Source organism: Crassostrea angulata, chromosome 6 (assembly GCF_025612915.1).
Source record: "Crassostrea angulata isolate pt1a10 chromosome 6, ASM2561291v2, whole genome shotgun sequence".
NCBI classification, from domain to species: Eukaryota; Metazoa; Mollusca; class Bivalvia; order Ostreida; family Ostreidae; genus Magallana; species Magallana angulata.
In genome coordinates this window covers 29,159,191-29,183,681 of record NC_069116.1, presented here as the reverse complement: position 1 = coordinate 29,183,681, position 24,491 = coordinate 29,159,191, and the positions used below count along the sequence as shown (strand labels likewise).

Here is a 24,491-nt window from a genome sequence, read left to right as displayed (position 1 = left end):
AAATGACAATAATTATTTCAGTTAAATTGGTCATATCCGCCCCCTCCCAGCACCCATGCATGCAGGAATTTCACATAAGAAAAATTGTCTCAACAATATATGTATATGCTTACTTTGAGAATTGATCTACTAAGCCACTTTTAAAAAGTGTTCTGTCCATCTCCCTACTCGATCAGTAATTAAACTTTTTGTCATTAAGATGGGGAAATATTTTTTCTTCAAAATCTAATAATCAATTATTTTACATAAAATTGAATTGGTCTGCAAAAATTCAGAGAAATATTTTGACAGTCAGCTGATATAGATAGTACAGTAGCCTTAATATCAATATGTGAATTGTTGGTTTATATTCTTATGCATGAATTTATTTCCTATTTAGTCTTGGTTTTGTCAATGTCATCAGGTCAGTTCAAATAGCTAGACATAAACCTGTATTACTGCTTTTACTGCAGAACTTGCTGAATGCTCTATCTAACATGGATTTTATTCTTTATTTAACAGTGTAAAGTAAACACAAATAAAACAATCTTATGAATATCAACTTTAATTTTTACCATCATTAATTGTAATAATTTTCACTGAAAATAATTCAACAACTCAAATGATCAAGTGGTAATAAATCATTATGCATCAGCATTGACATATGAACACATCTTATTTTCAAAAATAGACAGAGTATAAGTCAGGCACACATTTACTTTGAAATAGTTCAGAAAATACTTGTTTGTACCATTGTGTTTAACCCAAATATCCCTATATTTAATTATATATAATTTTGAATTCTATTTGATAAGATTTTCAGTTTTAGTTGAAAGCCAGCTCTTCTTTTCTGTGGAACAAAGTGGTTAACATAGCTGTTTATCTTCAAGGATGAAAGAAATTCTGCTAAAGAAAATCATCCCTTGTCAACTATAATATTTGTTGGTCTGGGTTTTTTTTTCAATTGCACTTTCACCCTCTTCTTTTGCGAAATTTAAATATTTCAAGCATTGTCTCTGTCATCTGTCTGGTATGAATATTTTAATTTTTGTGTAGACATGGTAGATTTTAGTGTCCATCCTCATTTAAGTTGATTCATTTGGCTTGCATGTGACACATTTTCTGTTTACAACTCACTAAGTTATCTGTAATAAAACAAAGAACCTGTTATAACTCATACACCTTTCCATCCCCTATTTAATTAAACTGTCTTGAAAACTCATACAGTAAAATATTTTACTGTTATAAGTCATTTAATATATGTGTAAAATCTTGACTTTTTCTAGCAATATGGTACAAATAGTTGATTTTATGTGAATACAACATTAATTACCAACATATAGAATAATAAGAAGACTGATCAATTATTTACACAAGATACATTTAAACATGGATTTGTATACATGTAGCTACCATATAGTCTATACATATGTATGTTAATACATTTTTCATTAAAAGTTTATTGTCCTTGATGCACAAACACTATGTACAATTAGCAATCACGTATACATTTTCTTTGTCATGTTTAAACTTTTATTTATAATGTTGTGTGCATTGACATGTTAATCCGAATTTTCACGAAGATCTACAGCACCCACTATTTCTCCCGTTAAAGAAATGTTTGCCAGTAGAAAATAAGAAACTAGTAAAAGTTGTCACTTACCATGATAATGAACTAAATAAACACTTCTATAATCCAGAAACTAAAATCCATAGTCGTCTCACTTCAGCTCCGTAGAAATATTGGATGTAAACAATGTAAACAAAATACCGTTTATACCTCCTTTCGTAAGAGAGTCATATCAAAGGGAGGTAATTAGAGTAAAACTTGCACGTTTCCAGGTGTATAAAATCAGTATTTATTTATAAACGGGTGACTTGCCTAAAGATTTTTTAATTGATTCTTCTAGAACAAATGTCATAATATAAATATGTAGTGTTAGTTAACCTTGACATGGTTGTAGAATTTTATAAAAGTGCACTGAATTGACTGGTGTTTGCATGCAAAATTAACAAGATAAAACGGGTATAAATATCAAAGGATGAAGTAAATGTAAATTCTTAATGATGTTTAAATTACAGCAAAGTGTTTTGTTGTATAAAAAATTATTGATAGAGTTTTAAGATGATTTAACATAATATTGTATTCGTATATACAAAAATTTTCATGTGAAAATGAAGTACAAATCAGTCAGTCTAAAAGCACGTGGTTTCCATAGTAACAGCACGAATAAAAAAAAATTACCCAAATATTTTTAATACAATCTTCATTCTGATTATCTTTATATGTGTTTTTATCATTATTGTTTTTATGTCACTTTCCATATTTTTCACAAAATGCTCGATGCTTGCTGATTTTTACTCTTAAATATGTATTGCTAGACAACAATGAAAGTGAAATGAACAAAATTCACATGACTGACAACATATAAGAAGCCGGTCATTTTGCACCTTAATTTTTTTAAAGAGTTATCTCCCCTTGTTGAAAAAAAGAAAATTTTGATTTTGTCAAAATATCTGCGGTGAATGATTCATTTTAAATCATATTTTAATAAAGAGAAAGTTTATGCATGCATTAACCAAGAGAGTTTTACAAATTTTAAGCTACTTTTTACAATATCTTATTAAAACATACATTGTCCATAGACTTCAATACAAAATTCAAGGTGTAATTAGTTGGACCATAATTAATATTTTGAAAATTCCTTTGGTGGAGTATTTTTATTTGATAACATCTTCAAAATGATATCATGATTAAGAATATTGAACCATTCATTTATTAAGTACAAAATGTGGTCGTTATACACCGAATACCTTAATGTTGAACCTCTGTACGACTGAGATATGCGTCCAGTTCCTTTTGTGCTTTGCTTCTGCACATGCCATCCGACTTCCGCAATACCCGAAATGATTTCCATGGCAGAAAGTATGATTATCCCGGATGGAAAAATTAATCATAATGTAGGCAGGGGATCAGGGGGCGACAGCCCCTTAGAATCTGAGCACATTTTTCAATAATTACGGCAGTAATTTTAATTTAGCATGACCCTCATTTTCGCTAGCCAAGGTTTTCTGACCCGCGAGAAGCGACAATTAAGTATACTTTTAACTTCGATTCAATTGTTTATTTCATTATTTTCAATTCAAATTTTTTACATGGTCCCATAAAAGTGGGGGGGGGGGGGGGGGGGGGGGACTCCATGTTAATTTAATTTTTTATGTAAAATTAAGAAAAATCTTTGCTGCGAAAAAAAAGTGTGTGTTGGGGGGGGGGGGGGGGCTCCCGATCCTACGTGCCTGATTGTATTGTAACTTTAAAACATTATTTAAAAACAGAACATTTAAAAAAGACAAAACAAACCCCCAACCCCCAAAAAAAAACCATAAAAATTTTAAATTGTTTATATGATCATATAGGCAATTTTAATTTTTTTTATGTTTTTATGTTTTTATTTCTTATTTTTCAATATAAAATCGAACATCAATTCTAGGAACAAAACAAAAATTAAACATACACACACAAACAAATAAAATACATCCCAATAAACCAAAAACAAAGTTGATTTATGTGAGACAACCAAGACTGTAGAACCATCTCCAATCTCTTGTTAAAATGACTCTAATAAAAAAAATATACATGTATTTGGTCCGCGCATGGTGTAGACAGCTGATCAGTACAAAACCCAAGCGCCTGTGCCATAATCCCATTTAGTTGAAAAGAAACATACAAACCCACCCAATCTATTGTTTAGGGGTACTATATTTATTTTTTTATTCACCAATCAAGGGCCCTCAGGGGACATAACGTTATGCATTAAAAAAATTTAATATCGTGGTTATAACAAATAATGAATGAAATAATTGTCTAGAATGACCAGGTTCATATTACAGGCAACAATATGCAAAATGATTCATTAATACGATGAAATACATATATGGGGTTTACGCATTTCACTGTGTGAGATAATGCGTGAACAACAACAGCTATTCAGAAACAAAGTGGCCTGAAAACAGAGAGTACCAAGGGACGGTGCATGCACAGTCAATCAGACTGGTCTACGTGTACTGAAAGAGTTCAAGTCAGTATACTAGCTTATACATAACATAAGTCCCCCCCCCCCCCTTCTAAAAGTAAATATATGTGTGTCATATATATGTCATATTTAAAATCAGTAAAAAAAAAAGTTTAATAAATGCATCAGATGAGATATGTTTACCGTGTGTTTTGGATTCTCCCTCCCCTGTAGATCTTCTTTCACCGGCAATTATATAAATTTGCCGATATTAAATTTATGTATCGCATTTGGGTAAAATTATTAATATGAGTTTGGGTCATGGTTAGTATGTGTAATACTTTTAATTTGTCTTCTACTCATGTTTTTATGTCAGTCAATTTGCAGAATTAATTGCTATAAAGACACTTCAACACTTGAAACATATGCAAGGTTTAATGGTCAAATACTGATTTATAATACTTCTTCCATTTATATATAGAATGTATTTTCAATGCCCAAAATTCCAAGTAAAATTTTAACAAAGCTTAGAATCTTTACAGATTAACAAGCGAACAATCTTTTTTTTTTAAAAATAAAGCCCCCCCCCCCCCCCCCCTAAAAAAATGAACGAAGAAATGAATCGGGATCGGCATTTCAGTTTTTGCGCCGTTAGGGGGCGAGCTAAAATTATCATTTCCGTAATTGATCACACGACAACATTGGCATTTGACAAATAATTTTGCAAAAATGATGAACTACATGCCTGAGATGACCTTTAATGTAGACCATGGATATCTTGAAGGTCTACTTAGAGGATTCAAGAGCGGAATTTTGAGACAAAATGATTATTTGAACCTTGTTCAATGTGAAACTCTCGAAGGTAGAGTATTTTTTAAAGCAGACGTCTCCCAGGGTCTTATGACAGCTTCCATCGAATTGTTGTTGTTCGAAATAACCCCATCTCAAGCCATAAATCTGATGCAACTAATTTTTATATATCCTAAATTATGTATGGACTTGATTAATTCTGATGATGTTTTTCTTATTTATGCTGCTTGTTACAAATTTTGTAGGAATTTAGTTTATATAATTCATGACATATTATTTGTATACCACATTCAGATTTTATTTAGTATATTTACATCAGTTTTTTTCAATTTCTATCTGAATAAGATCAGTTTAAAACCCTAGAAGTTTCAATATTGTAATGTATATATACCAGATTTGCAACATTATTTGGATTATGATTTTGAAACTGACTCCTTCTAAATTTTATAATAAATATTGTCTCAGTGTATGGAATCATAAACGTATATGACATACAGATTTTGCATCTGCTAGGGTTGGAACTTATTATTAACCCCGGCACTCTACCTGTTGAGCTAGGGATGCTTTATTTTCAAACATTCATTTCTCTATTGTTTTAATGTATTGTCTGGCATATGTATTCTTTTTATTTTTTTAGACTTGAAATTACATCTGCAGAGTACAGACTATGGAAATTTTCTGGCAAATGAACCAAGCCCCCTAACAGTATCTGTGATTGATGACAAACTGAAAGAAAAACTGGTTGTTGAATTTCAACACTTGCGCAATCAGTGTGTAGAGCCACTGTCAACCTTTTTAGATTATATCACGTAAGAATTCAAAATTTATGTTTCATCTATTTCAGTCTTTAAACAGAAATGTATACCAGTAAATTATTAAATGATGATTGGTAAGTGGTGTTTGTCATAAAAATGAAATAAAACTTTTACAGCACAAAAAGGTACTGTGGTTTCATCAATATTCGTTAAATACCAATTTTCATGGATTTTGTTGTTAAGTTTATCCATGAAATTAAATGTTCATTGAAGTGCAAGTTCTGCTAACATTTTGTACTGATTGGGTCAATGGCCATGAATTTATGTTTTATGTATCCTTGAAACTGTGAGTTTCACTTTATCCACAGAAAATTGATACACAGTATCAGTTTGTCTACAGTGTATTGGTCCGAGGCTAACAAAGTACCGGGAACTGATAATACTCATAAATGGTCACATTTTATGATTACTTTGTAGGTACAGTTACATGATTGACAATATCATCCTCTTGATCACTGGAATTCTCCACCAGCGACCCATCAATGAGCTCATTCCTAAATGTCATCCTTTGGGAAGCTTTGAACAAATGGAGGCCATTCACATCGCTTCCACTCCAGCAGAATTGTACAATGCTGTTCTGGTGGACACTCCTATTGGTAAGGCTAATCCAATGCACCTAGATGCTAGTAGTGAAACACTGATGTTCTTTTTCAAAACTTTTTTGACATGAAAAGCAGTAGACTAAATTCAAAGTATGATTGTTTATTAGAAAAAAGGTTATCTTTTATCTGAATGGAGGAACCTTGTTACTATCATAGTATGGGAAATTATACTTGTGTAATGAGAAATTCTTTTGATTTCAAGAGATAAGCCCTTACATGGGGTGATGTAAATGACATTATAAATTCTTCTATTTTTTAGCTCCCTACTTCCTTGATTGTATATCTGAACAAGATCTTGATGAGATGAACATTGAAATCATCAGAAACACACTGTATAAGGTATTTTTCTTCATTTATTGTAAACAAAATACATTTGGTTGTGTATTTCTAATTAATGATTTTAACTGAAAACAGTTTCTACTAAATTAAATATCTGTACGTCACTGAATGCATTGCATAAAGATATATGAATAAATACATACAGATATTGGTTAAATCAAATATACTCACACATGCTGATGAATAAACTTCCTCTAGGTATTGTACACTTTCATTTACTGAAGAATTTCCACTAGATACAGTACACTTACATTGACTGAAGAATTTCCAATAGATATTTTCACTAGATATCCTACACTTTCATTTACTGATTTACACTTTATAAAATTTATGCACACTTGCTGAAAAATAGATATTCTCAAAATATCCTACTAAATGTAATACCTTTACAGTATTTATGAAGAATTTGAAAAAATGCTATATTAAAAATATTAATATTAAAAAAGTGAGTATCCTGGTTTGCAATATGTTTATATAACAATATGTTTTTCTTTATTGAAACATGCAGGCATACCTGGAGGATTTTCACAGTTTCTGTCGTGAATTGGGTGGAGCCACTGCTGAGGCCATGTGTGAGGCACTTGCAGTAAGAAGATCATTTTAAAAAACCTGCATGATATTTTTGTCAACCCTAAATTTATTGTTTATGCATGGCTGAAAATTTCTGAAAGAATTGAGGGACAAAAACAAGTTTTTTTTATAGCAACTGTATGTGGACTTAACTTTGCCTGTCTAGAAATAGATAAAATATATAACATGAACAGGCACATTTCATACTTTGACACAATGAATTTTGCTGGGTTCAATTATTATCATACTGTAGTCTGGATAACATAATAATTTTTCCAGACAAAATAAATATTATATAAAAGGGGGGACCACTGTATTACATACTGGTACATGTATAATGAGCAGTCCAACAATCATAATATATGCATGTGTTGGATTCATATTAATGAATTTTTAAATATATTACATGTATTCATTTTGTGCAAAAAAAATAATCAAATTGAGTCCTGAAGATCTATCTGATCACACAGTATTTTATTGGTACATTACATGTACTGGGTATTTTTTCACTGCAGTTTGAAGCAGACAGAAGAGCTTTCATCATTACCATCAACTCGTTTGGAACGGAGCTGACAAAAGAAGACCGGGCCAAGCTGTACCCCCGTTGTGGGGACCTCTACCCCTATGGTCTGCAGCTGTTGGCCAAGGCTGATGACTACGATCAAGTCAGACAAGTGGCTGACATTTACGGGGTAAGTGGGGAAAAGATGTATGTTTAAAATAATCAAGCTGTGATTGAGTCTAGTGTCATACAGATTTTGCACTGATTGAAAGAAAAGAAATTGTTGGTAGATAAGAGTTGAGTTAGTTATGCAAAAGCAATTTACTTATATGTACCGGTATGTCAATGACTTGTATGTGTAGATTTATTGAAGATCATGGAGTCTTATGTATATTTAAAGTACATGTATATGATTTCTTTTACATAAACAATTTAGAAAAATTATCACTGGTTTTCATTGTAAGATGGTATAGGCTACATATACATGAATATTAAATATAAAAAGACGCAGATAGAAATTTTTTAAGCAAAATTTCTTTTGTAGCACTACAAGGAATTGTTTGAAGGTAGTGGAACTGGACCAGGGGAGAAGACTCTAGAGGACAAATTCTTTGAACAAGAGGTAAACTTTATTCAGATAAAAAAAAAACTTGTGCTTTATACAAGGTAGATTAAGTGGAACCAATTAAGTTTCACATAGGGTTGTGACTATAAAGTTGCATTCAAGATTTAGATTCCTAAACAGTGAATTAAATCCCAGGTTTAATTTATATTAATTTAGGTAAATTTCATGAAGAATTCCTTCATGCAGCAGTTTCAGTTTGGTGTGTTTTATGCCTACGTGAAGCTGAAGGAGCAAGAGAACAGGAACATCATCTGGATCGCGGAGTGTGTGGCCCAGCGACACAGGGCAAAGATTGACAGCTACATTCCCATTTTCTGAACAATCAGGGTTGAACAATCAGGACCACAGTTTCTTCTCTTAGTGCTGTTAAAAGGAGGATTTTTAATTAAAAGTGGGATTATAATAAAGATTATTGTGTATTTATTGAATTAATTAATATATTGGCTGTGATTTGATGCAGAAAAAAAATTGATGAAATTTTTATTACATCATTGTTATGATATAAGCGGGTACAGCCTATTTCCTGCATGATGTCACCATGCTTTTGATTAATGCAATAGGATAGCATGGATTGTGACTTCTCCTTTTTTACAGTAATTCTCCAAGTTTATGAAATCCACCTGTACAATTTGATGTTAGGTTGTAGTATGCATGTAATGTAGTAGGAGACCTATTCTGAAAACAAAAATTTCTTGTAGTAGACTTTAGTCCAACTGTCAGCAGATCAGTTCATTACATGTATACTCTAGTCAGATGTATGATTTTTATCATAGTACTGTAACCACAGATTCTTATAATTGGTGGAACATTCTTCCATGACTGTTGAAAAACATTTATTTGTGATGGTTTGATCGTGATGTGATACATTTATTAATATCATAACATATTACTGTTGTTATTGACATTCCTTGTAAAAGCCTCATCTGGTATAGTAAGCTTTTTCACAAGCTAAATGTAATCAAGAAAATGTATTAAAGTCATTATTAGATAACTACTGTTTCTTGATTTTCGTTTCCTTTTGAAGAATATCCTCATGAATGCTATTCTCTAAAAAGGGAATCAGATATTTTTCATTTAAATTCCGAATCGGTTAAATTTTCTTCTAGATTTTTCTTACTTTTAAACATTAGATGAAATGTGTAGTACTTTGTATTTTCATAATTATTGCTGCTAGCACTTGTTTGTCACTGTACAATGTATTTCAAAACAGTAAAAGTATTTCTTTTATAAAGAGTGGGATAAAGAACTAAAACAACATCACTCAGCAATGAAACATTTATTGTTGCAAATGTGTTAATATTATAGTGTTCAATGCACAATAGATTTTCACACTTTTCAGAAAAGAGAGGGGGAAAAAATGATGAAAACAGCATAATGTGAAAAATAAAATATTCCTATTTTCTACAATGACTATATAATACTGATATGCGTTATACATCCATGTAATTCTCCACTTCACATGCACCAAACCACCCGTGCTTTATAAGTTGTTACGGTACATCAATAAGTCAGTGAACAAAAAAAAAACTTGAAAGCAACTTGAGCATAGCTAACTTAAAAATCAATTTCCAACAAAAACAAAACTCAACAAAAATTAACAAATAAAGTAATTAAAAACAAATTCATAAATAGTATTCTATTGATAAAACAAAAAAGAAACCAATATATTAAAGAAGGCTAATTTTTGAATATATAGTTGATAACATGATTCAGTAGTTTTACATTCTAAAATCTCATAAATGAATTATTCTGGAAGTTGATCAATATACATTTCCAATATAAGGATTAATGCTAAGTATGTGCATCAGTGAAAAGATAAACACAGAAAATCGTTCGAAACTCCATCAGATAACAGCAAGAAAATTCATCAGTATTAAATGCTTCAATAATCCGTACTCCTGTCTTTAATGATAACAGTCCCACTCAAGAATAAAGGGTTACTTTTTATGGGTTTATACAAATGCAATCAATTTAATAAAAAATGATCAGTTTATAATACTATACACTCATGGCTTTTCCTGAAAGGTAACGTTTTCATTAAGGGGGTTATTTATGACTCCAGTTGTAAGAAGCCGGTAGGGTTTGGGGCTCCACTGTGATACCCCAGGGGCGGGGCTCCTTTGGGGTAATCTCCTGGCAGACTCTGGCCCAGGGAGGAGTTTCCAGGGTATCCCCTGTCCTCGTCGTAACTCCTGTCAGCGGGATAGGCATAAGAAGGGTGACCGGTGTAAATGGATGGGACCACCCCTGGCTGAGCCTCGGGAGGAATTTCTATTTTTCCATGACCCTGAAAGGAACCCCTTGGAAGTAAGTATGTGAATAACAGACTTTTTTTCTTTTATTCATATTTTCATTAATTGAATAATTTTCATTCACTATCTTAAACCCCTTTTGTCAAAAAAAAATTGTTGTGTGCAACAAGTGAATCTGCAATTTCTGTAAGGTTTAAAAATTTATGTATGACAATTATCAAATGATTTCCTCTTTGACTGGACTCTGAAATGGAAAAACAGTTGACCTCTGTGTGTAACACTGTATGCATGTCAATATGCTGTTGAGCAGCTTATAAGCATAACTTACAGGAATCAACTGAGCTTGGTCAGCAACATTTCCGTATAGGTGAGGCACCATTGGGCGGGCTTGTGTGTACAGACCTCCTAATGCTGCGTACCCTTGGTGGCCCCCTGCTGCCACATAGTCCCCAACAAAAGAATTGACCTAAAAATTTAAGTTAAGAAATTCATAACTGGAGAATTATTTAATTAAGGGTAAAAACACACAGCTGAAGAAAATTTTTTTTAAAAGTTGTTTTAGATTCATCGCATGCACTTACCGTTTGCAGGATCTGCATTGCTCTGTATTTGTCCGTCTCAAATGGGAAAGCACTAAGAATGTATTCCTCTCCTAGTTTTGAGCGATAGTCACCAAGCACACTGGGTAGAATATAGAATTTTTTAAACATCAAGACAATTCATGTGACCAAAATACAAATGTATAACATAATTTGTACGTTTTGAAAGTAATTTTTTTAAAAACTGTACTTTCAATATCTGTAAAGCATACATTACAGCGAATTACAGAATACCGGTAGAGTTTTCAATAGCTTGTTGGATTGCTCAATAGGTATTCAATTTGGTCAGCAAGGTATCACATCAGGTTTAAATCTAGGTCCTGTGGTTACTCAAGTGTAGATTGTTATTTTGCACTCAACCCATTCATTTTACACAAAGAAAACCTCTAGAACACTCCCTCCTATTGTTAGCTATTCTATTCATAGACTTTGAAAAAGAATGTCCACCTTGACAGCACTGGACTCTATAGAGCATCAATTCTGCTTGGAGTAATTTGAATTTTGTTTTCCAAAAAATGTAATTCAAAAGGCAGTTCTGAAGAAACACATAAAAGAGAAAAGCATAACTTTAAAAAGGAGGTATTTTTCCCTGCAAAAAATCATTAAAAATTTTGGTTCCCTGATTCCTGGTGCATCTTACAGCACTAATAGTTTTTTTTGTGCTGACTGCTTAATTAGTTCAGACTTTTATAGCAGTAATGTAGGATAACAGAGAGAAACAAAAAGGCCCAAAACGTGCAAATGTTAACCAGATTAACTCACTCTATTGCTGTCATACCTGAGTAATCACATGACCTAGATTTAAACCTAATGTGATACCTTGCTGACCAAATTGAACACCCTATTGATCAATCTAGCAAGCTATTGAAAACTCTACTGGTATTCTGTCATTCGCTGTAAATGTATATTAATACTTTGTGTCTCGCACGTTTGTAAAATACGGAACTTACCGCTTAATGCAGTCTAAGGCAATTAATTTATCATTGTGGATACTGACAGCATTGATGATGTCTCTTCCCTCTCTACATGTCATCTGACACAATCGCTGTAAGAAAACAAAACAATACATTACTTCATAACTTTTCAAAATTTATTTTTTTGAAAATTCACCCAAAATGGAAGAGGCATATGATGGAATGCTTTCATGTACAAAATCAGTAAAAATGTTTTTCTTACTGGCTCCAAAATTTGTAGAACTCTAATTTTATCAGCTGGATTGGCATAGCAATGAAGAAGTCGAGCAGCCTGAAATATTAAGCATAAAAATCTTAATTAATCCAATCACCTTTTAATGTGCAATTTTTGATTATAAATAATAATTAGAATAGCATTAATATATTATAGAGTCAATAATTTGAATTGGAATGGTTAACAGATTTACAATAAAATCTTTTCTAATAAACTATGCAATAAGGTCTGTATAGTTCGGAATTTAGAGGGGGGTGGGTGGTCTGGATCCCCCTCCCCTCCCGCTTTCTGGATATGCAAATGTAATTGTGCCCTCAAGTAAGAAATGCTGACTATGATAAAATACTTCGACGATTCCATATAATCATCTCGAATTGAAATACTGTTTATGGTGATTACCTGATCTGCATTATAGAATCCCCTGCAGCTGTAAAGTATCTCTACCTTCCTCTCCGATGATGTTGTTTCCTATTATGTGAAATAAATTGATATATCAACATGTACTGGTATGACCCTGAATAACAATTGTGTATTAAAACTAAATAATGAAAATTAATGTCAAATCAGAACATATCAATATAAGAAAATCCATTAAAAGAAACCTAAATGTAAGGAAAATAAGAATATGTGATTTTGACAGCTGATTGTTTACCATAGAAACGCGAAATATCTCGTGCCATTACCTGTTGAACTTTATCAACTAGAGCCTGGAAGGTGGAAGAATCCATTGCACCTTTCGCCATTGTCTTAATGGATAAGATGGGACCGACTGCTGAAAATTGTCTAGTTAAAAGTCTACGAGTCTATGACCCTGCTTCCTGGCAACCTCAAGACCGGATGTCAACAAGCAGATCGAACTCTTCAGCTCCGTAAAGGCTGGAAAGCTACACACGGATGAAAACAATATTTCAAAATGAACACATTCGATTACTTCAGGAAGTACCTATTTGATTAATTTATCAAGGTGAGACAGTAAATTCATTAATTATAAGACACGAAAAGAATTAACTATATCTTATTTATTTAGTTCTGCACAACTGAGTGTCACCATGTGTAATCCAGAGGCTGAATATATATCTGATTATCAGTGTACATGATCATGTATATGTATTGCAAAGATATTTTATTACAGGTTCCTTTATCTTACATGCAGGCCTATATAGGCAGTTGTTATACCAAAGTTTAAGATGGATATACAATACATGTGTGTGCTTGTGCATAAAGTTGTTATTATATTCAGAGACTTGGCTACTGACTATCAGATTGCCAAATACCTGTACTTTCTTTTTGACCTTCTCCTATAAAGGAAATCGATATCAATATTGGGCAGATCAATACTGGTTCTTTTTGTTTTCTTTTGGAAAATGATATTCTTATATATATTTATTTGAATCAATACTTGTAAATGCTAACCAATCTCTAAACGTGAAGTATGTTAAATTCATGTGCAGATCAAGAGTCACTACTTAAATAGCATGTAAACAATAAACACCACTTCACTATGCCCGGCTGGTGATAGTGTTTAGAAGAATTTTGGGGACATATAATGTAAAAGGTGCAATGTTCTTGTCAAATATATGCACAAAATGTGTTCAGTAATTAACTTACAATAAAGTTGACCTTCTAGAGGGTAGTCTTAATTAAAAAAAAACAGTAACAAATGTTGTTACCTTTTGTAGATGGTATGAGCAACATGAAGATATTGGGCAGCATCTTTTTTGCTGCTTATATATCTACTTTTTTATGCAAAGGTAAGATAATGCAGGTCATAAAAAGATAGATAATAGTTTTACCTTTCAAACATGAAATGAGATTTTAATTAGACTGAGAATCATTTATTTTCATTAATTATAATAAAAAATTTTGTTGTTATTTCCAAACTTGGCCTGTTAGGTGGAACATGAATCCAAAATTTCATTTAAAAAAGTCTGACTGATTGTGAACTTAATGTTGATATTTTTGGTCAATTTTATTCTGACTATTTTTTAACAGGATTTGCAACAACATACTACTGCAAAGATAAAGAAACCATAAGCATCGAAGGTGAGTCCACAGGAATAATTCACACAATAGCCTTGGGGGCTGGCAGCTATGACAACAATGTGGACTGTTCCTGGAAGATAAATGCAGGAGATGGGAACCAGCTACACATGAAGATACTGTCCTCCAACTTAGAGTACACCCCTCCCTACACCTCCTGCTTTACCAGGGACAGCCTTTTTATATTGGAGGGTAATTAGACCTGATGTCTGTGTTAAAAAAAATAATCTCTCCCTCTCTCTCTCTCTCTCTCTCTCTCTTTCTCTCTTTTCATAGTAAAGTTTGCAATTTTACTCATTTGTTGATCAGAATGAATTTAATTCCATTATATATATGCTATTTTTAGTTTTAGTTTGTTTGTATAACTTCAGTGCCAATGAAATTATTTGAATGCAAAATTCTGATCAATACAATCTGAACAATTGAATATTAAATGGATTTGTCTCGCAGAATCCAAAACTGTAACACATTGGAATGACATATAATGTTTTTTTAGGGGAGACACCAAGCTTGGAGGTTTTGGTCTCACTGTGCGGCTACTTCAATCCTTTTGAGGTCACCAGCAAAGGCCAACATATTTACCTCAGGTTCTCTACCAATGACAAGAACTTTTATGATTATTCAGGCATCAGACTGCAATTCCAAACTTTTGGTAAGCCATCTTCATAGTAAATGTAGGACACATGAAGAATGTATCTCATTTGGTTATTGATCATTTTGGCAAGTCAAGGGTGACAATCCACGATGTTTCTCTGAAAAACACTGTGGATCATATCCCTTGGCTAGCGAAGATTGTCATAGGCATTCCCTATCTACAGTAGTTTCATAAATGATGCATTTCCAGTCTATATAGAAGATTTTAAACTCCTATTATATCAACAGTATAGACAATATAGACTTTTAAATAAAATTAGATGATAGAGTGTCTATGATTTTTTTCATTCCTTTAATGTTATTAATATGTGTTTATTCATTTACATATTGTAAAATATATTGTGGATGCAAGTTTTTGTGTTTTGGTTTCTAAAAAAAACTCCATAGTTACTGGTATGCAGTATTTGTCAACTACTTAATATATTTTTTTTTTGCAGGAAATACATCCTGTCCTCCAGAATGGAGAGAGTTATCTCCCATGGAGTGCTACAAAATTATGACAAACCCCACTGATGGCCTTGTTTGGTCCACTGCCCAGGAGTACTGTGGATACAGCATGTCTAACTTAATTGTCATCCCAACAGAAGCCATATTTACAGTGATTCAAGGTAAGAAATCACAGAATGTGCATTTCAAAAGCAGTTGAGTCTTCCATTTACATGACTTGCAGTGGTCCAAGATATCGCCACTGCTGTTAAGGAGTCTGTAAATCTTGGTTTGATAACCAGTATGTGATACATATGTGTATTATTAATGTTAAATAAGTTAATTTTCATTTGTTAATAAGTGCATAAGTATGAAATTTTAGCAATACTCACCCTTAAAATAATTTTTTAAATAACTTTCTTATTTAAGGAATGAAAAATTTTTTGAAACCAATTCACATTTTTAAAAATTTTACAAGATGCTGAAACATTCTCTTTTATATAGCTTATGCAGTAAATGTTTCTGTGGAGAAATTTTGGATTGGGTTAAATGACATTGAGACAGAAAACACTATAGAATGGATTGATGACACAACACTTTACCCGAACAGCAAGTAAGACAATACAAAATCAAGTGAAAATGCTAGTTTTGATAGTATAAACTATAATTCAGATATACCAGTATATCAAGTCTCTGTTGTGAGAAGATAATTTCATTTCTTAAATGCTTATTTTTACATCAACATGTAACTGAATTAAAAAACGTTTTTAAATACCACTCAGATATAATATTTTTGTCAATCATCAGTATTCATTATACACGTAGTTTAGTTCTTTAAATTTTCTATTTACATCAACACCCCTTCCTCTAATTAACATCTTTGTCAAAATTATGAAATTGTTCACAAAAACTGTCACCAGGACCCTCATACAAATACATGTAATTCTGCTGTTAAGTCACAATCAAATCAGGTTATAATTAATGAGAGTAATGTGTGATATAATTAAAGCCTTATCAGTTTACTGGCAGATACAATTCAAGTTTGCTCTGCACGTATATTTTATAGCAACCCCACTATAAATTGTATTTTGTAACATCAATATCCTGCAGTCTTGTTTAAAATTGTGATTACAGTGTATTTATATATCTATACTGTGGTTTCATCAATATTTGTTGAATACTAATTTTCGTGGATTTCGTTGTTTAGTTGATCCGCGAAATTAAATGTTCATCGAAGTGTAATTTCTATTAAAAATTCGTATTGATGGGGTCTTTTGCCACAAATTTACCTATCCTTGAAACTGTGATTTTCACTTCATCCCCGATAGATACCCTTGAATATTAATAAAACCACAGTACATTTTTTTGTACAATTTATTTATGTATATACATTAAATCCATGAACTGCATGGTTCCTAGTCATGAACAATACAATACTGTATTAATTGTTTATTTTGTAGATTGCAGACATCATCAATTTCCGAAACAAATGACTGTGTTATTCAAGATACAACGAATGCAAAATGGGAGTTTAGACATTGCACCAGAGAAAAGTTTCCATTTGTTTGTCAAAGGAAGAAAGGTTCATTTTATAGTCTTTGATAATACATACTATTTATATTATGATTTCACTGACCCAATAAATTTCTTTGAAATTAAGAATTGGATTTTGAATGGACAAAGTATTTTAAATTAGACTTCAAGACTTAACAAAAAATTCAAGAGAGAGAAGATTTTAGATGTTTGTTTAAGATTTTTAGGTGAATCATATACCTTGCAGTTGTCTATGCATTAAGATGACATGAAATATTTTTTTTTTTCAATAGTTGAAGAGACAAAATTTTTCAGGATACCAGAAGCTGTTGACAAAGACAGTAAGTGTAAAATTAATTTGTTACTATGACCATACTTACATAACAGAATCTACTTTCTTGATATGTGATTTTATGACACTATATAGAGCTAAAATGTGTTAAAGATAGCCAAAAATGCACATAATTTTTTATCATATATTAATTAGCATAGAATACCATTTATAAATGGTGTGTTATTTTTCTTCAAGTTGTTTGGCATTACTTTAAAACCGTGTATATCTCAGTAACAAAAGTAAAGAAATTATGGGATAATTGTATGCTACTGAAACCATGTAGAATCATTTTGATTTTTTGTTCATGTTCATTATGAAAAATTGACCACCTCCATAAACCTCTGTCATGATTTGAATTAAATTTTCCAGAATAAGCAAAGTAATTTAAAAGACTGAGAGTAGTCTTAACAGCAGTGCACCAAACATTTTAAAGAAAAAAAATTATTGTACATGTATCTATGATAATACTAATCAAGTACATTTTCTCTCTTCTGTATATATGTTATCTTAATCTGTGGTTATATGGTGCTCTTGTAACCTTTCTCTGTATATGTATATATTTATATGCACATGCATTCTTTTAACCATTGCTTACTTGTGCTTTATTGCTTTCTACAGGGTTATACAAAACAGCCCCTCCCCCAGTTTTTATCTCAAATGACCAAAGCAAAACTATGATTATTCCAAAGATTTCAAGTATTAAAATCACTTTTCTACATTATATATTAGTACAAAAGCTTGATTTTGAAAAGTTTTGAAATAAGGCAGTAATCAATATTCAAAGGTACTGGTAATTATCCAGCGACAATATAACCCTGTAGAGAGTGGCACCAACTGGTACCATGTATATTGCATGACACAATTACCTTTGTCACTTATACTGTGGATATTCAATAACCACTTAGTCTAGATATTCTCAAAGTAGACAAAAAAATGTTCTAATGGCATTTTTGTTCTCATTGTAAATTATATATAAAAATATTGATTGCTGGCACACTGTACCAATAATGATTTCTTAAGTATCAATACACTAATGTGATAATATAGGTCATCAATTCTTACTGTTTTAAACATTAACTTAACACATGGGTTTCCTATTATTGATTATTCATATAGATTGTACTTCATGCTGAACGTGACTCATAAATAGGCACCAGCTTATGGGTAAATAAACCCTTCAATTTTGCTACAACTGATTGCACACCTGCAATTTAAGCTCAGTGTGCAGTATTCCGTTTGATGTCTTAAATTTTGTGCATTTATTCCTTCAAGTTGTTATATATGCACATTTTTTGTTAGTTTATAAATAATGCACTGACCTGTATATTTATCATTACTTTATACCTGGCTTGCAATTAGTTCATAAAAAATATTAATTTTTTGTGGCTGAGTAACCTGGAGATCTAAGATGTGCATTTACACAGTTGAGACTTGTACTGTGAAATAATTTGAACTGCTAAGAGGTCCACAGTCTATATAAGGGTTGTAGGGATAGTTATAATGAAAGGACATATGATGGCCGGCCGGACTATGCCTTTTATGAGTTGTGTTCAGTTCTAGCATGAAGACTAAAGAGTGTAGAAATTGTAAAACGATATCGTGAAATGAAATTGTGAAACGTACATGTCTAAAATGAAATAATTTTGTGAGATGGTTTTGCTTTCTTAATGAATATAATGAAAAAAAAAAGATTTTTGAATCTCAGATTGTAGAATGAATATGGGCTAGAAAATAAACTGCACTGATGTTGCTATTCAGTTTTCCATGCATTTTGAAACATTTGCTTTGAATTCAATATAGCCATGCAAATAAGAACTGTTGAATGAGGTTTTGGATTGTGTTTAATTAAATTTTGAATGGCTTTACGCACAAAAAATATCATGCTTTGAATTCAACCCTTCACTAGCACCAATGGGAATTGAAGTTAAGAATTTCAAGACAACTTACTTTAGCACAGCTAAAAAAAAGTTTATAAACAGCAACAATAAATGAAAATAGTACAATAGTATTCTACGCAAATTTACAAAGTTAAAAAATAAAAATTGTAAGAAGTGAACTTACTTATCAAGAAATGTAAACATATGTGTTAAGTATATAATATTAATTTGATGGTTATATTGTCAATATAGCTAAACCGAATTTGAAAAAAAAAATCATGTTTGTATAAACTGTACTATAACTCAACAAAGAAATATAAATCCATTTTAAAGTTGTGTATGCCTTTAATTTTAATACATACCGGTATTTGTATTAAAAAAAGAAACTTTTCTCGAAGCTTTATGTATCTGGTTATTTAAAGAAATTCTCTATATTATTGAGCTAACACAATAAAAAAGATGGAAAAAATAGCAAGGCTTTTAGCACTTTTTCAAATATACTTGTGCAGTTAACGACTAGTTGAAACTTCCAATTTGAAAGTGTTAATAAAAAAAATAATTAAAGATCAATGTTTTCATATTTTTGATTTTTGGTGTATTTTCCATCAAATCAACATATTGTATCATTTACTTTGCAGCATAATAACTCTGTATTTTTCCATCACATTAGTACTTGTACATGCTACTGGTAATTCTTTCAACTAAGATTGAAATTGTGCAGAATGCGTATTTTTCAATGTTTTTATTTTCAGATTTTGAGCCTGTGTCCTTGCGATGGGTGATAATTTTATCCATTGGGGGCGGGATACTGCTTATTATACTGAGCACTATCTTGTATTGTTGGATACGGCGTAAAAACGCGGCGAGAATTCGGTCGGAAAACAACAGACGTCAAGCAAACTACAGACCAGGAACCAGTAGTAGCGGAAGAAGGGGAAATAACTCGGCTGCTCGAAACAGTTCGGCGCAAGATCGTGACTCAAGTATCTCAATGAGAGATACGGATACTACATCTCTCCCTCCATCATACGAGGAAGCTCAACTTCATCATTACATTACCAAACTAACATAGAAAAACTATCCATGTCTTGCAGATGAATGACTTTCTGGAATGGCGCGTGAAATCCTAAAAAGATATCTAATGTACTTGTACTTGCATATCATATGTCATGGCTTTTAATATTTTTTCATATATTGTTGATTGTTTTTGTCTCAAATGAGTAACATGTATTTTGTTTGATATTGTGTTAATATTGTGTCAAAGGGTCATTGAATTTTTTTTGCATTTTAACCGTTACATTAATTTTATATGATGTCATAATCATTTTTCTTATGGTGTGCACAGTGCCCGTTAGCTTACCCAGATTTAATACAATATCTCTTACATTGTTTTCTATTAATCATGTTTCAGAAAACTAACACATCAAATGTGTTCTTTAATTCTGTTGGTTTGTTTCTAACATATGCATTACTTTGCCTATTTATTATAAACCTAGAGTTTTTCTCTGTGTGTTTTGAAATACCATTAAATGTATGGTTTTCACATGTAGATCTCTCAATATTCTTTTTTTTTTCTTGAAAGCTTCATATATCAAAAGTTGTTCACTGATTAGAATACTGTAGAGAGTAATTATAATTGTGTGATTTTGACTGAAGGATCAGTAGATTTTTTTTTTTCAACTGTACAATATATTTAACAAAATATGAACAATAGCCCCCATGTGATTTCAGAGAAGAATGGATCCCACCAGTTCCCCTGGGCTGTATCCCTCGGGGCAGGAGGCGCAGCCCTGATAATCATTTTGATCCTCGTCTTTTGTGTCAGGAAAGTTCAGATTTCACGGAATAACAATTACCTGCCCGGTCAGGGAGAGGTGGACAGGCTAACACTGGAGAACACCGAGAGGAATCGATTAGCCAATCAGCGAAGGGCGTCAAACTCCAAGGAGACCGGGTTCTCCAATTCTCCGCCTTCATATGATGATCACATGGGAAATACACGACCTTCGCTTTACTAAGATGTATATAACTGACGATCTTGATTTTTATCAGAATGTGAGGTAATTTGCTGTTCTTAGAGATTTACATTAAGTTTGTTGATTTATGTTTGTTTGTTTTTTTTTTTTAGTGGAATCATTAAAAAAAAAACTGTGGATTTGTAGAGTTTAGATGTCTATGATTGAACTAAAAATAGCATGAGAATAGATATTTTTGACCATCAAGTACCATTATATGTACTATTGATTTATTTTATATTCTGTTTGCATGGGTCAGGTTTGTTATACTAGTATGTAATATGACTGGATCTTAATTCTTATGACATGAAAATGACATTGCCAAATCAATAATGTGAATAGGGATGGGTGGAAGTGCATGTAATTTTTTATTCTGATACTCGTAAAGTGTTTTGATTTTAATACTTACGGTATATTCTTAAATTTTAGTGAGTCAGAGCCAATGTATGTCTGATTTGCATGGATTATGAATTGATAATTAATGCATGTTAATTTTTTATAACCATCTGCAGTACTCTGTACATGAACCGGCAACATTTATTTGTGGATATTAATAGTATAACCAATACAATCTAAGCTTTACCATAATTAATGATGCATAATATTTCTGGTGACATGAGAAATTATAAAACCTATGTTGCTTGGTTTTATCAAGTGAATAATATTTCTGTAATTTTCGTACGTCAGCAGTCTGCATTTAATGTCAAGTGAAGGATGTTTATCTCATAAGAATTGAAATAGACAAATTGATAATGTACAAATTGAATCGCAGGAAAAATGTATTTTTTAAATAATTATTTTACAGAATTGAATATCTAAGCAAATGTGTAGATATTGTATTAAGCTATAACAATGTCTTTTATGAAACAGAAGCTAATTAAGGTTCATATCACTTTGATCTCTGTACTCTCAGCTAAAAGTTTGCATGAATAATGATGATATTCTTCAAGAAATCCAAGTTACATGCAGTTTTAGCAAATTTTAAGGGCAAAATTTATCACGACAATTTGATGTAAGATGATCAAAAGCTGATGTAAATTAAGTTCTATCGAGAGTTATCTTTCTTATCAGAGGGTAGGTAGAAAGAGAATCTCAAGACAACCCAAGTTTTGTGTGTATTTTATCTGTGATATTTATGTGGAGTAATCTGAATTGAAGTGAATTGTCCATTCTGTATAGCTTCAATGTAGTGAATTATCCCTTGCCTAGTCTCAATTCGTGTGTTTTTGTGTTATTATAAGGTTACATATCTAATAGAATTTGACAAAGCCTTTTTGGGGGGAGGAAGGGGGATGCTTCCACCAATTTTCAATTTAATAAACCTAAAGTGTATGCTAAAACCAAATATAAATGTTTGGGGTTTTTTGTTAAATACTTGTCATATTTGTCCTTTGCGTTTGGTATTTATAGATAGAAAGGGCATTGTGTAGAATAAGTGGGGATAAATACAGGCATTGCAGAATTACATATATTAAACCTATTGCATTTTTGTATAAATATACCAAATTTGGTACATATGTTGAAATACATGTCTATGCCTTTGTAATGCTCGAGTATTTTATTACTTTTATACAGTCACATACATGTACATATATCAATTTGTAAATTAAAATTGTTGGTAATGCTCAGCCTGTAATATATATTTATATACAATTTGTTTTTGTTAATAAAGTGAGAAAACAGAGTTCATTTGTACCTTATTTTCTTCTTATTAGTAAAATTGATAATAAATACATAAATTTGATAATTTTATTATTACGCCTTGTAGGTTTTTACTTTACATCACCAAAAAGCTGCAAAACATCTTGAGAAAGTTCTAAGAGAAGGGAGTCATATTAGTTTCCTATACATGTTAAATACATGTATATTGTTGATGTATAGGTACTTGTAATTGTAAACCTGATATTTTGTAAATGCTAGATTTGTTTATTCATGCACACTTACATGCTGCAGCCTAATCATTTTTTTTTGGTTTAGATTAGCCCCAATTTTTGCAGCCATAAAAAATTAAAGTACTAGATGATACTGGAATTTAATAAACTTCTAGGTTTTTTAAAACTTTGGCCATATCAGCTTTGGCGATGGATTTATAAAGCAATGTGATAGAAATCTTTTAAATGAATAAAATCTTTGGTACATCAAATTGCGTAAGACTTTAGAATTGCAACATAATCCATTTGTGGACAGTGTATGTATGTCAGTTTACTGTACATAATATTCAAGAACTTTTGGGCATGCAGTGTTGTATATGGCCTAGAGCATGTAATTCTTATCTTACAAATGCCCAAGTGAATAAATTTACAGAAATCTTATTAAATTTATTCGCAGTTTGTTTAAAATGATTCTATTTTAATTTTGCGGTGAAGTCCAACCAGGAGAGTTTTTGTACATGTACTATAGGATGTTGTCTTATTGATAACACTTTCAACGGTGAGACACTGTACCATAAATTTGAAATCAGTTGCCAGATAATTTCGTCACAGAAAAATCAATCATGTTTGTATTCTGTCTAGACAAGAATATTCACTGAATAGATCAAGTTGTGCTATAATTCGATGAATTCGTAATCTTGAGAAAAACAATTCCTGGCATTGACCTACTGTTTTTCAACCGGACTCCTGGTGTTCTTTACAAAAAAAAAAAAAAAGCAACGCTCTCTTTTACTCAAACACAAGAGACAGTTGAGATCAGATCGTTACAATTTTGGAATTTTGAAATGAAGTGGCTAAACCTATATAATCTTTTAATTAAGACAACATTTGAATATAATGCATTGTAAATGACAGAAATTTAAACGCCCTGTCCTTATCAGCTATTTCCTCTTTGTAGGTGCCGATTGAACAACATCCAAGCATTAATGAGCATAATTTTGCGTTTGATGTGACGACTTTTTTGTGATTATTAAAAATCTGTCAGTCGGTCTATATGTCATAAAATATGACATTCTTTTGACGCAGTGATGAAATTGATTATAATTATCCTGTATCTACAAATGATATCATGAAATTGTACGATATCCAAAGAAGCTGAATATAAGGAATAAGGGAAAAAAACATGCCTCCAACAGAAATATGCAATTTAAATTTTTCTTATTATTTATAATTTATTATTACCATGCAGAACTGTCTATCATCATAACTTAAATGCGCTCTGGGAATCAAAAAATGTTATGCATTAATTCTCATCACCATTAGCGCTTATTAACTTAAAGATATATTCTGAATTTATGCCAACATTTTCCAATGTCAAGAAGCCTTTAGGGCTTTTTACAAAGGTGAAAACACTATTAACCTTGTTGCATGCAGAGAAATTACAACG

At 31.7% G+C, this 24,491-nt stretch overlaps 3 protein-coding genes and 1 long non-coding RNA gene across 6 annotated transcripts; 2 read left to right on the top strand and 2 right to left on the bottom strand.

Annotated features, from left to right (window-relative positions):
- Positions 1–528: 528 nt before the first annotated feature.
- On the bottom strand, positions 529–2,343 carry LOC128188896 (uncharacterized). The gene is made up of 2 exons (XR_008244198.1): positions 1,643–2,343; positions 529–1,124 (listed from the first exon to the last, which is right to left on the bottom strand). It is a non-coding gene; the product is annotated as an uncharacterized LOC128188896 (long non-coding RNA).
- Positions 2,344–4,650: 2,307 nt separating this feature from the next.
- LOC128187792 (V-type proton ATPase subunit d-like) lies at positions 4,651–9,247 on the top strand. The gene is made up of 8 exons (XM_052858387.1): positions 4,651–4,854; positions 5,440–5,611; positions 6,035–6,213; positions 6,479–6,558; positions 7,067–7,144; positions 7,644–7,820; positions 8,175–8,252; positions 8,412–9,247. Exons 1-8 carry the CDS (start codon positions 4,722–4,724, stop codon positions 8,571–8,573), a joined length of 1,059 nt encoding a protein of 352 aa, XP_052714347.1. The 5' UTR covers positions 4,651–4,721; the 3' UTR covers positions 8,574–9,247.
- Positions 9,248–9,515: 268 nt separating this feature from the next.
- Positions 9,516–13,142, bottom strand: LOC128187793 (uncharacterized). The gene is made up of 7 exons (XM_052858388.1): positions 12,978–13,142; positions 12,694–12,762; positions 12,283–12,351; positions 12,057–12,151; positions 11,089–11,188; positions 10,836–10,973; positions 9,516–10,542 (listed from the first exon to the last, which is right to left on the bottom strand). Exons 1-7 carry the CDS (start codon positions 13,035–13,037, stop codon positions 10,306–10,308), a joined length of 768 nt encoding a protein of 255 aa, XP_052714348.1. The 5' UTR covers positions 13,038–13,142; the 3' UTR covers positions 9,516–10,305.
- Positions 13,127–22,857, top strand: LOC128187791 (uncharacterized). 3 transcript variants are annotated; one of them, XR_008244088.1, is made up of 10 exons: positions 13,127–13,258; positions 13,974–14,045; positions 14,287–14,526; positions 14,831–14,986; positions 15,426–15,596; positions 15,919–16,027; positions 16,875–16,996; positions 17,241–17,288; positions 19,911–20,301; positions 20,890–21,027. XR_008244088.1 is itself a non-coding variant. In XM_052858386.1 (9 exons), exons 2-9 carry the CDS (start codon positions 13,979–13,981, stop codon positions 21,174–21,176), a joined length of 1,200 nt encoding a protein of 399 aa, XP_052714346.1. In that variant the 5' UTR covers positions 13,128–13,258; positions 13,974–13,978; the 3' UTR covers positions 21,177–22,857. The 3 variants fall into 3 exon arrangements, 2 of the variants coding, with proteins under 2 accessions (XP_052714346.1, XP_052714345.1); XM_052858386.1 differs by lacking the exon at positions 19,911–20,301 and having other exon boundaries at positions 13,128–13,258; positions 20,890–22,857; XM_052858385.1 differs by having other exon boundaries at positions 13,128–13,258; positions 19,911–21,032.
- The last annotated feature ends 1,634 nt before the right edge of the window (positions 22,858–24,491 follow it).

Excerpts from the sequence above, each read along its gene's own strand:
- LOC128187791 (XM_052858385.1), top strand. The coding sequence starts at position 13,979 with ATGAGCAACATGAAGATATTGGGCAGCATCTTTTTTGCTGCTTATATA. Across the intron at positions 14,527-14,830 it reads CAGCCTTTTTATATTGGAGG|GGGAGACACCAAGCTTGGAG; the intron begins GTAATTAGACCT and ends ATGTTTTTTTAG. Across the intron at positions 16,028-16,874 it reads ACACTTTACCCGAACAGCAA|ATTGCAGACATCATCAATTT; the intron begins GTAAGACAATAC and ends TTTATTTTGTAG.
- LOC128187793 (XM_052858388.1), bottom strand. The coding sequence starts at position 13,037 with ATGGCGAAAGGTGCAATGGATTCTTCCACCTTCCAGGCTCTAGTTGAT. Across the intron at positions 12,352-12,693 it reads GATTCTATAATGCAGATCAG|GCTGCTCGACTTCTTCATTG; the intron begins GTAATCACCATA and ends TTAATATTTCAG. Across the intron at positions 11,189-12,056 it reads GCCTTAGACTGCATTAAGCG|TGTGCTTGGTGACTATCGCT; the intron begins GTAAGTTCCGTA and ends TATTCTACCCAG.
- LOC128187792 (XM_052858387.1), top strand. The coding sequence starts at position 4,722 with ATGATGAACTACATGCCTGAGATGACCTTTAATGTAGACCATGGATAT. Across the intron at positions 6,214-6,478 it reads TCTGGTGGACACTCCTATTG|CTCCCTACTTCCTTGATTGT; the intron begins GTAAGGCTAATC and ends TCTATTTTTTAG. Across the intron at positions 7,145-7,643 it reads CCATGTGTGAGGCACTTGCA|TTTGAAGCAGACAGAAGAGC; the intron begins GTAAGAAGATCA and ends TTTTCACTGCAG.